Source organism: Varanus komodoensis, unplaced genomic scaffold (assembly GCF_004798865.1).
Source record: "Varanus komodoensis strain SLA01 unplaced genomic scaffold, ASM479886v1 scaffold23, whole genome shotgun sequence".
Taxonomy (NCBI): domain Eukaryota; kingdom Metazoa; phylum Chordata; class Lepidosauria; order Squamata; family Varanidae; genus Varanus; species Varanus komodoensis.
The window spans coordinates 6,135,226-6,147,792 of record NW_025335627.1 but is presented as its reverse complement, the minus strand read 5'-3'; the positions used below and the strand labels follow the sequence as shown (position 1 = coordinate 6,147,792).

General features: G+C 44.0%; 1 protein-coding gene across 4 annotated transcripts in view; it reads right to left on the bottom strand.

Annotated features, from left to right (window-relative positions):
- RFTN2 (raftlin family member 2) overlaps positions 1-12,567 on the bottom strand; it is a 44,825-nt gene that overhangs the window by 23,938 nt on the left and 8,320 nt on the right. For all 4 annotated transcript variants that reach the window (XM_044432040.1, XM_044432041.1, XM_044432039.1 and 1 more), the window contains 4 exons: positions 12,021-12,132; positions 4,781-5,096; positions 3,925-4,128; positions 408-529 (listed from right to left, as the gene is read on the bottom strand). In XM_044432040.1, coding sequence (XP_044287975.1) covers positions 408-529; positions 3,925-4,128; positions 4,781-5,096; positions 12,021-12,132 — 754 coding nt within the window. The remainder of the gene's footprint in view (positions 1-407; positions 530-3,924; positions 4,129-4,780; positions 5,097-12,020; positions 12,133-12,567) is intronic.

Genomic DNA, 12,567 nt, shown 5'->3' with positions numbered 1-12,567 from the left:
AAAATAAAATAGTACATAGCATTCAAGCATGAATGTAGTATGATACAGCATTTGCAACATATATCTATAGCAAACTCCCAATACTCTTGCCCGAAAACATTTCAGTTAGTACATAACTGTAGTCCTGCCTGGGATCTATACTATCAATATTCCCCTAGTGACTGTCTTACAGGTTCTGTGACCATCTTGATGGCTAGAACATACAGATGTATAAAAAGATGGTAATTGAATTTTACAACTGAAAGCAACTTCCAACTGAAGTGTCAAGTATATTTAAATTATCTCCTTTGTATGGCCTTCTTAACACTGATTTATTAACTTGAACTGACTTAAGAAATATAAATCTGAACTGGGGGTGTGTTAATCCTTGAGAGAAATCTTTGAGACTAACATAAATGGGGAATTACCTCAATGACAGTCCATTGTTCTACAACAATTGCATCATTTCCTTTCCTGTTTGAACCTGGAACTCCTGAGCCTTCTTCTTCATATATAAATAAGCCTTCTAATGATTTGGGCAAGTGATCAGCTAGAGAAATAAGAAGAAATGGAACTAAATTATAGAGGTATGAAAGTTTTTCATAATTTATCTACTTCTGATGTTCATCAATTTCATTTGTTTTTCTTCTCTGTCTCATTCTAAAGCAAAGGTAAGCAATTTGCAGTCTTATAGAGGCTTTGGCCTACAACTCCCATCAGTCAACACAGCTAATGGTAAAGCTATGGGCTTAGTAGGCCAAAAAATCCAGAGGTTCTCAAGTTGTCCACCCTGTTCTAAAGGGATTAATAAAAGAATTAGACACTTCTTAATAACTGTAAATTTTCTAATGATCTTCAATCTAAACTTTAGGCAGACAGATGCAACATAAAGACAGTTATCATACATTCTTCAGCCCTAATGTTGGACCTGAATCCTTCAGTGCTTCAAAAGCAAAATAATAGATGCTCACCAGTAAATCAAGCACTGTTTTAGCAGTAGTATTTCCCATCCTATTTTGCTTCAGAGGGCTGGACTGTCTTTTACATTATTATTATTATTATTATTATTATTATTATTATTATTATTATTATTATAACATTTCTATGCCGCCCCTTGCCGAAACCTCGGGGCGGCTTACAACATTAAAAAAATTCAGATCTATATTCAAGGATGTCAATTTGTTGTGTCACAGAAACACTGCTAGCAGCTAGTGCAGTCCAAATACTGTAAATGTTTCTTTCAAAAAAAATTTTTTACTTGGTAAAGGTGATGTTTGTTCTTTGTAAATTCCAAATATGGACATGATATATTAAAATGATATGCAGAAGATTAGTTAGCTAAGAGGGATGGCTGGGAATGCATTAATAGATGTCTACGCTGTCACATTAAAAATTGCCTCATGGAACCAATTACCTAGGGAGACTGTGCTCTCACTTACAATGGCTGTGCCATCCATTAGGGATACTCTAACTCAGAATCCTGCACTGAGCAGTGGGTTGGACCCAATGGCCTTACTGGCTCCTTCCAACTCCTTAGAATTGAATATATGTAAAATACATAATATATGTAAACCCTATGCAGCATCTAGGGCAATTAAAGAAATGGATCGTAGCTGAAAATTAGTATGCTAGCTTAAAGAACATTTAGCTTTCGGCTGGCAAACAATCATACTGAATTCGAAGCATACAAGCACCCAAACAGTTTATGTACTTCCTGCTTCAGTAATGTTCCTATGAAATATTTCATTTCATCTGTGCTAACATATTAGATAAGCTGCCTAAGATGAGATAAAATGCTAGGCATCACTTGACAAATGTACAAATTGGAAAGAAACAGCCCAAGATGTTTTGATCCCAATGGCACCTTATGGTGGGTAAAATAAATTATCACTAACCATTTGTGGCAGTTTAATAGTACTTCAAAAACTGCTGTCTGAAGTGGGCTACTTTATCCTCTGGGTTAGGCCAAACCTGAAAGGGGATATAACTAATTTCAACAGCTCTTTCCATTATTACTGCAAAGGGATTGTTCAAGTTTTTGCTATCTTTTTTACCACAGCCTTTTCCCCTTCGTTAAAAAAACGTTTGTTTGTTTGTCTGTTTGTTTAGGGAACTTCTATGCCACCCCATTCGCTGAAGCCTCGGGGCGGCTCACAATCATCAATAAGTAACATAATATAAAACAATATAATTTAACAGTATAAATTAAGTCGCCCTTATTGATTTTTTATTGATTGATTGATTTAAAATTTTTCTATGCCGTCTATTATTTTCACAGAAAATCTCAAGACGGTTTACAATGCTAATGTTTCTAGGATCATCAGTTTTACTTACTTCTGTTTCCTTAGTTCTCACACTCTATTTTCCCTGCTCCTTCACAACTACTGTGAATCCAGGCACATCAACTTTTTATTAATTCTGAAAGAGGAGACATAAAGAGCTTTCCCCCACATTCATTCACCCTGTATTTCAAATAATGAATTAAGAATTAAGGTCATGTTTTCCATTGCCAAACTGAGACCAACCAAAAGGTTATTCTGTTCTATAAATATTAAATTAAATACCTCTTTCTTAAGAGGTATGTTAAGGTAGAAATGAGTTAAGGTAAAAGTAGACATGATGCCATTCTGGCAGCAAGCAAATGTACAGATTAAAAAAAAAAAACATAAATAGGGACTAATCCAGATTGTGACCCTGGAACCAGGTAGTGGATTGAGCCTGCCCCCACTGCAGCCCCAATCCTGTTTCCCATCTCCTATTTGCATAGGAAGAAATGTTTCATTTGTACCAATTGAGGTGTTTCTCCAAATGTAAACTGCTGGGATGCTCACTCAGATCTGGCACAGGACCACACTTGGAAGGGAAGGGGTCAAGCCATCCACTGCAGGGGTCCTGATCAGGACTGGGATCACTGCAGCTGCTGCTTACTTAAAAAAACTCATCCATGCAATTGCTCATCATGTGAGTGACATCATGTCTAGTTTGGCCCTTAATGAGAAACTAGAAAGCTCCAATATAAAGCTAGCAAAAGCCTTCCTACGTTGAATTGTGTTACAACTTGCAGATTTTGCAATTTTTTTCTTGTATCTAATCCTGATGTTATAATGACCAGATAGAAGCTACCAGAAGTAACCTGTGTGACAGCTGTTCCACATTGTCACCATAATGTGTAGAGGAATTCATTGATAGGATCAGTTCTATTCAGTGCATCATTTCAATGCCATTTTGGGTTTTTGTGTGATTCTATTTAGCAACCAGAGTAGTCAATAAGGAAGGAACAGATGGAGACAGGCCTTGTTTTTTCCTCCTTCAAACAGGAAAAGTTGGAAGTGTGCAATACCTGTCATGCTCCCAAGTTTTGCAGAGTCTTCTTGCACCCTGCCCACAGCTATACCATAGTTCTTATTTTTATTAGCAAAATGGGCACCATTATGAACTGATATGCTGTTTGTTGGGAGATGGCTTCTGCTATACATGCATGCTCTGCACACAGCTAATTGCAAAAAGACCCCACTGAAGTCAATAGGATTTACTTCTGAGCAAACATACAATGAATTAGGTTGCACTTTTTTCAATTTTTTCTGGAGACAGAGGCTAGTTCAGAGCACATTCAAATAAGTTCAGAGCTCTTGACACAAAGCACGTTTTGGGAGGAATGCATTCAGACTATCAGAAGCAGTACTGGTGCAACACAACTTTTGCTATCTGATCCTCAGAAAAATGAATTTGCAGGAAGGGGGAATGATAGCTTGCTGAAAAATCAGCATTTACTTCATTTCTGTCTCTGCCTTCACAATCCCTATCTCCTTTTCCTCTCCTGCTATTGTACAATGGAGATTAAAGAGCAGATGCACTCCATTTGCTAGTTCCTTCCCTCTGGTGCTATCAATCATACTAATATGCTCATTTTCTGGGTGCAAAGACTAATTATGTTGTTCTACTTACCTTTAGAAGTGTCCCAGCATACAAAAGAGTCAATTAATGACAGCCCTTGTTTGTAATAAAATGTAGTTAATTCTAGCCAATCAGCATCCAAAGTACTAATCACAGGCCCTTTCCTTGATACTTTTAAAGACAAAATGCCCTCATGATAGGTCCAACAGATGGAATCATCCTCATATACATTGAAGACTGTATACAGTTTGCTATCTGAGAAGGAGATATTAGAAAATAAAGATGTTAGTGATAATGATGAATTGTAGGAACTGAATAACTTCAACATTTAACTTAAAATGTTTAACATTTATGTTAAAAACAGAGTACTTAAATTAGAAAGAACAAGCAGGAATGTTCAGCATCACATCTGAGTACTATTTCAATTCAAGTGGGATAGTATTCTCTCAGTATGAAAACAATGGACTCTCCAAGCTGACAGATAATTAAGAGAAGTAATTTAAACTGCAACTTCCTCCCTATGTAAAGAAGTGATGTACATTTTGAATCTCTGTTGAGGGCATTCACTGGGGCACCAGTGCTGAGAAAGCCTCTCCTTTGCATATGAACTTGCAGAAATTCTGAGCTGTCTTCATGGGCAACTTCACTTAGAGCCCATTACAGAAATTGACTCTCAATGTTACAGCAGTGCACAACAGTGTGGTGAAATTTTCTATATCTAAAAAGGAGTAAGGTATACACAGCAAATGCTGCCAATCAAAGCTGTGCATGGCCATTATCATCATTGGCTAATATAGAAGCCAATGCACGAGGCTCTTAACTCAGATGGTGACCCTTTGCCAAAATTACTTTTAACTATTTAAAATTACTTTCAGTAAATGTAGAACAAATATAGGCATTTATCTACCTTCTCCTTTCCTCGGTTTAGTTGGGCTAGGACTTTCTTTCCCATCTTGAAAATCAGTCTCTTGTGAATGACCACTGTCTGGCTGAATTTCTTCTTCTATTCCACTCTCAGAGGACTGGCCACTCAATGTCCCTTCATTCCAGGTTTTAACATTTTCCTCTGACTCATGCCGCCTCTGCTCTCTATTCCTTCTGCATGGTGTTGTATCAGACTCTGTATTCCCATCCATGTTTGCGCCGTTGCAGATTTTAGACTGAGGACAAGGCTGTGTTACAAATCCAACGAATTTCATTCCTCTTTTGGCAGCACCATTGATCTGTGTTTTTCACAAAGACAGTTCTAATTAAATGGACTGAATTTAGAAAGTGGTAACTAATGACAGAGCAAGTGTCAGTTTGTATATGGTTTTACTATACAAGTAAATGGGTGCAGGGAAAAACTGTACACCAATGTATGGAAACAGGTCAGGTATACTTTAACCTGAGTGCAAGCATTATGAAATTGTTGCATATTTGGCTTTCCAAAGCATGCACACCTAGGAAAACAGACATTTTATATGTTCAGTGTTCACATATATCAATAGACATGGATTTTTTCCCCAGCAAATTTACGGTTGTGTAGGAAATTCATCATATATGAAATAGCACTTTGGCTCTCTATCAGCTGAATCAGGACTTGTATAAATACTGGCATTCTGAGGTTAACAATATTCAGGGTTAGAATCTGAAAGCTCTGCTGTAGCCTTCTGCAACCTGGTGCCCTTCAGATGTTTTGGAGTACAACTCCCAAGATTCACTGGCAATGTTGCCTGGGGCTGAGAAAAGCAGGTTGCTTACCTGTAACTGTTGCTCTTTGAGTGGCCATCTATGCAGTCACACATATGGGTGCTGTGCCTGCGCAGTGCCTTTGGCTGAAAGATTACAAGCTAACGGTTTTTGGCAGGAAAGCTCCGCTCCCCCTCCCCCATGGCCTATAAAGAGCGGAGCGTCCACCATTTTGTTCAGTCTTTGACAACCGAACGTACGCCCCCATGTGGAAAAAATATTCCTACTGTAAACGATATCGGTACCAAGAAGAAATGGAAACGTTCAGTACCGACGAAAATGTCCACTCACTGACACCGAGCGGGGCCGGCGGGTGGGTTGTGTGACTGCACAGATGGCCACTCGAAGAACATCAGTTACAGGTAAGCAACCTGCTTTTCTTCGTCGTGGCCTCTGTGCATCACACATATGGGTAGATTAACAAGCTTAACATAATGGAGGAGGGGAGGTGTCCTCAACGAAGAACAGATGAAAGAACGGCTCTGCCGAAGGAGCAATCTTGTAGAGCCTGAACATCTAAACGATAATGTTTGGCGAAAGTGCAAGGGTTCGCCCAAGTAGCAGCCCGACATACATCGTCAATCGGTACTCCTGATGCGAAGGCAGAGGAGGCAGCAACAGCCCTAGTCGAATGGCTTCGAGGAGCTGTGGATAACTCAATCTTAGATGGTATGGACTATCCACTTAGAAAGCCTCTGCGGAGTGACGGGGTGCCTTGATCTTTGGTAGCATATTTAACGAAAAGTCTATTTGAATGCCGAATAGATTCCGTCCTAGATCTGTAGAAGGCTAAACAGCGCCGAATGTCAAGTGAGTGCAATGATCTCTCTAGCAGAGTCGACAGAGACGGAAAGAAGGCCAGCAAATTGATATCTTGTCCCATATGAAAGGGAGTGGACACCTTTGGAAGAAAAGATGGATCAAGCCGCAGGACGACCTTTTCTCTATGAAAGTTGAGGTAAGGTGGGTCTACGCGGAGAGCGCAGAGCTCACTGGCCCTTCGGGTCGAGGTAACCACTACTAGAAATGCTGTCTTCCACGAAACAAGATGTAAATCGACTGTTGCTAACGGTTTGAAAGGAGCTCTTGTAAGCACTTGCAAAACAACAGAGAGACTCCAGGTAGGCATTACTGGCCTGATTGATGGATTCAGATTATAAAGCCCCTTCAGAAACCTCTTAATAGTAGGTTGAGAGAAGATGGACGATCCATCCAGCATGCCATAATGATAGGCAATTGCCGCCGTATACACCTTAATCGAAGATGGTTTCAGTCCAGAGTGGTGTAGTTCTAAGAGGAACTGAAGAATTTGGTGTATCGATGATGTAAGTGGAGAGAACGAATGAGACTCGGCAAAGGTGGAAAATCTTCTCCATTTAGCCGCATAAGACTTCCATGTGGAAGGCTTTAGAGCGGAATCCAAGATGTGTTGAATATCCGGATGCAAGGTTATCAGATTCGGTGGAACAATCATCAGTCCGACAGTGCTGGTGGATCGAAAGAGGAAGCAGCATCGACCTCAGCGGATTCGAAGTTTCTGAATGCAGCGGATTCAAGGGCAGGATTTGAACCACTTGAAGTTGCCGTCGGTACAGATGTAGCAAAATTAACTATCGGATTCGCCACATTGTTAGTTTCAACGACAGTATATCTGGATGGCGAAGCGCACCATCCTGCTGGGTTATGAGGTACGGAAGCAGTGGAAGATGAAGGTATTCCCTGTGAGAGATGTCGAGCAGTGTGGCAAACCAAGGTTGCCATGGCCACCAAGGGGTAATCAGTATCCCCGTGGCCCAATCGTATACAATCTTCACTATGACTCTCATCACAAGAGGAATCGGCAGGAAGGCGTAAAAATTCAGGTTGTTCCATGGGATCATGAAGGTGTCCCCTAGGGATTCGCACCTGATCCCCGCTCTTGAACAGAAAGTCTCGCACACCTTGTTCTGCTGGGTGGCGAACAAGTCCACGTCGGGAAACCCCCAGCGATGGAAAAGATCATCATGTGTCTGAGGATCTAGTTCCCATTCGTGAGAGGTAAGTATGCGCCTGCTGAGAAGGTCCGCTTCCACATTGTCCGTACCAGCCAGATGGACTGCCATTAGTGTAATGTCTCTCGGAATGCACCAGTCCCAGATCTGCATAGAAAGTCTGGCCAGGGTCGGAGATTTTGTCCCACCTTGTTTGTTTAGATAAGAGATGGTGGTTATGTTGTCCGACGTTATCTGAACAACCCAATGTTGAAGAACATCCTCGAAAGAGCATAGGGCTTTGAATACTGCCAAGAGCTCCAGGAAGTTGATATGATTCGTGGATTCTTGATGAGTCCACGTGCCCTGGGTATACAGGCCGGAGCATACCGCTCCCCACCCCAGAAGAGACACGTCAGTACCGACAGTTATCGATGGGCATCGGGGCCTGAAGGGGACCCCAACAGTCAAACTGGCCGGGACCGACCACCATAGGAGAGAGTGGAGCACTGAGGATGGAACTCGGAGCAACTTCGACAGTGGATCTCTCTGTGGATGGAACACTTTGTTGAGAAATAGCTGCAAAGGACGAAGTCGAAGTCTGGCGTGTGGCACCACAGCAACAGAGGGAGCCATATGACCTAGAAGCCTCTGGATGGACTTCGCCGGAACTGTCCCATCTCGTCGCATTCGATGGATGTGGCAAGCAAGAGTCAGTTGTCTGTCCTGAGGGAGGAAGGCCTTTTCCAACGTCGAATCCAAGTGGGCTCCGATGAATGTAAGCTTCTGTACCAGAAGAAGAGAAGATTTCTTGGTATTAATGCAGAGGCCCAGATTGTCCAATAAGGCACCGGTAATACGAAGGGAAGTGAGGAGTTCTTCCCTAGACCTGGAAACCAGGAGCCAGTCATCAAGGTAAGGATAAACTTGTATGCCTTGGAGGCGTAGGAAAGCGCAGACAGGGGCCATGCATTTAGTGAACACTCTCGGAGCGGTGGCCAAACTGAAGGGTAGAACCGTAAATTCGTACAAATCGGAAGCAACAGCAAAGCGAAGGAAACACCTATAATTGGGATGGATCACAATATGGAAATAGGCGTCCTTCAAGTCCAATGAGGCAAACCAGTCCTCTTTCCTTAGCAGCAGCAAAATATTTTGGAGGGTGGTCATTCAAAACTTTTTCGTCACGATGAATCGATTCAGATTACGTAAGTCCAAAATCGGACGTAAGCCACCATCCCACTTGGGGACCATAAAATATCTGGAGTAGAATCCGTGAAGTCCGTCATGTTGAGTTACTTGACGAATCGCTCCTTTACAAAGAAGTTGTTGTATTTCATCGAGCAGTACCGGTGAGCATGATATAAACCGGATCGGACTCGATGGGGGAACGATGTCGAATTCTATCTGATAGCCGTGCTGTATGATGGACAATACCCACTGATCAGATGTAATGGACTCCCAAATGGGGAGTTGGCTTCGCAGCTGATCCCCAGATGAGAGGGGGGTGGGTAAAGGATAGGTTAGAGGAATGGTTTGCCCATCCCGTCGACGCTGCCTCCTGTCATCATATCAGTGGCAGCCCTGTTGGAAGCGTTGCTGGGGCTGTTGTCGGCAGCGTTGTTGCTGCTGCCTGTGCTGAGGCTGTTGCCTGGATTGGTAAGGCTGTCTATAGGGCGGACGGGTCCATGCTCACTTACGCCTTGGTTGCGACTGGCGCTCCATCCGTCGGGCTGTCATGCGGGATTCATGGAGTTTTTTGAGTTTATGATCTGTCTTGGAGTGGAAAAGCCCAGACCCGTCAAAGGGCATTTCCTCAATTAGGCGCTTAGTCTCTTCCTGGAAGTTGGCGCTCCTCAGCCATGCATGCCTGCAGAGAGAGACAGCACCAACCAAGGCTCTTGAGTTGGTGTCCACATGGTGCCTGGCTGTGGACAACTGCTGAACGGCGACCTGCATCGCCTCTTTTATTAGCACCTTGGCCAGGTCGCCCTGGTGATCTGGGAGGGCCGAGACGATGTTGTGGAGGCGTTGCATTATAAAGTACTGGTACCTCACCAACGTCGCCTCATAGTTCGAAATACGCAGCCCCAGGCCTGAAGCTGCATAGACTCTCCTGGCCAGGGAGTCAATCTTACGGCCCTCCTTATCCCGCGGAGCGGTGTGGCCTCTTGCCTCTCTACCCTGGGAGGACTCCACCATGACTGAGTTCAGCTTGGGGAGGCGGAGGGGGAATGGGATGTCCTCCTCCCGAACCAGGTACATGGATTCGTACCTCCGCGAAGTGGGTTGAGGGTGAGAAGGCAAGTCCCAGGGTTGTGTCATTGCCTGCCGTAGGGTGGTAATCAAAGGCAGGACGATCGAGGTGGACTGCTCCCCCTGGACGACGTCATAAATTTTGTCCGTCGAAGGTCCCTGACGTCAGACAGTGTCGATATCCAGGGATTGGACAAGCCGGGACATCAGCTCCACGAAGGAGACATGGGACTTGTCTGGTGACGCAGGGCCCTGGGAGGTCACAGCGACGTCGGGAGAGGTGGAATCGACATCCGAGTCATCAGAGTCTGCGCCGTAATACAGGGGAGCCAAAGAGGAGGACTCCACCGGTGAGACGGACCGGCTACTTTCATCCCGAGGAATAGGGGACGTGCACCTCGGATCCAACGACAGTGGGCGGTTGCAGGAGGGTGGTAGGGACCGATCCCTCGGTGCGGGATAGTACCCATTAGAGTATGGCTCGCCCCAGGATGGATATTAGGAGCGATGCCATCTCTCGGATCGCTGATCCCTCGAGCGGCTCCTGCGAACCCTAGGTGGGGATATGACCACATTCGCCTCCGTCGTGGTCATGGGCATAGGCGTGGGTGACCTAGCCCTGGGGGGGGGGGAGTCTTGAATTTCCCCATCACAAATCGACCTCCGCTGAAGAGTTGGCAGCGGCTCGGTGGGAAGGTCGGCCACATGTCGAGGGGACCCTTGGGGGGTAACCCTCATAGCTGCCTGGAGTACCGGCTCAGGTGGGGTCGGTACAGTAGCTGCCACTGGTACCGAGGCGGCCATCGAACCTGAGTCACGGTGCTGTGGGCGCTCCGGGTCCTTCAACTTCTGGGTCAGTTTAGGAGGCTTCTCTTTCCTGGCCTTCTTCGCTGATTTCTTGGTATCAGCATGTTTGCGCTTCTCACGCTTCTTTTTCGGAGAAGCGGGTGGAGCCCTCATGGTAGACGCGCCTTCATCCGAAGGGCGTGAGGGTGGGACCACCGAGGTAGGGCCAGGCTTCAGAGCGACGACGAGTGGGTCGGACTGCATGAGAGCCTGATCCCATGGGAGCCTCCGTTGGCGGTTCTCACAATTTTTCCTGGCCTGCTTAGAGAAGGCCAGGCAGTGAAAGCACTTGTCGGTCCTATGCCCCTCCCCTGGGCAGAGGAGGCATAGGTCATGCGGGTCAGATGGAGACATCTTCGACCCGCATTCTGCGCATTTGCAGAAAGCCGCTTGCTGCGCCATCACAAGAAATGGGAAAAAAAGAAGACAGTGCAGAGGGTAAGAATATATTTTTTGTTTTTGTTTTATAGAAGACCAAAAGAAAGGTAGAACGATAGAACTACAGAACTAACAAGAACTATAGAGACAACGAGAACTAACAGGGATATAATAACTGGGAGAAGAATAGAGAAGAAGAGTACTATACAAGTAACAGTCAGAGCGACAATCGAAAGTGGCATGAGGCACAGCGAATGGCGGTCGCAAAGACTGAACAAAATGGCGGACGCTCTGCTCTTTATAGGCCATGGGGAAGGGGGAGCAGAGCTTTCCCGCCAAAAACCGTTAGCTTGTAATCTTCCGGCCAAAGGCACTGTGCAGGCACAGCACCCATATGTGTGATGCACAGAGGTCATGACGAAGAAGAGTTGAAGTCCAAAACATTTGGAAGACACTAGGTTGAGGAAACCTACTGTACGTTATTCAGTAGGACAACTTCAGTAGAACTGTACAGAACATTCATTTTCTAAAGCAATGGAAGCAGTTTCCCATCTTTGGTCTTAAAATCTTATGATACTTGGGTCAAATTTGGGAGAAAAGGAGAGAAGCCCACATAGTGAAAAGAATGGGAGGCCAATTTCCATATTTACTGCTACCATATTGTTCTATCACCATGCAACCTACCCAACCTGGGGCAGATATGGGGTCGATAGTAACAGTGATTGCCTTCCCTTAGGGGAGGAAATTAAAGCATATCCATGTCTTCTTAACTTTCCAAAACTTCATGGAGTTTGGTTTAGTGAGCAGTAAAAACCAGACAAATAAGTAAAAAATTACTTTTGAGTAAACATGTAAGCAAATAGTAAGTTAAATGTAAAATGGAACATATATTTGTGAAGATAGGGTCACAGGATCAAGACTCTAGAAGCAAAGAAAATCAAGATATAATTGTGAAGACAGGCATACCTTTTCTAGCAGTCCCTTTACTACCTCGTTTGTTAGTTTTTCATATGTTAAGGTACACTCTTCAATCACAAGCCTGGGGTATCTTTGTTGTCTGGATGGTGGTTGCTTCTGGCTAGAATGTAAAAAGAAAGCGGCCTCTGTTGCAGTTTGCTGTATATTGTACAAACTGCTGGTGAGCACTTCCTTCAATCCAAAAACGTATGAATTAAGTCTTGGCACATCTTTGTTTGAGTAACACTCCAGTGGGTCTTGTTTTTAAGTTGCCTAAACATGCTACTTGGAACAGATTTAACCACTGAGTTCTTAAAAATATTTGATTTGGTAATCAGTATTTCACACACTGTTCAAAGATAAAAAACACAGATATGTGGGTAAAAAGGTTCCTATAGACCTGCAAGTAACATTATGAAAAATATTTTAATCACAATGCAGAAAGGGGTGCTTACTTCAACTGCCTCTGTAGGGTGATGGTAAGTTTTGGAAAGTATAATTTGACCAAAACTGTGAAAAGACTTAAAGTGGTATCTAACCCCTTTCACAGACAGAA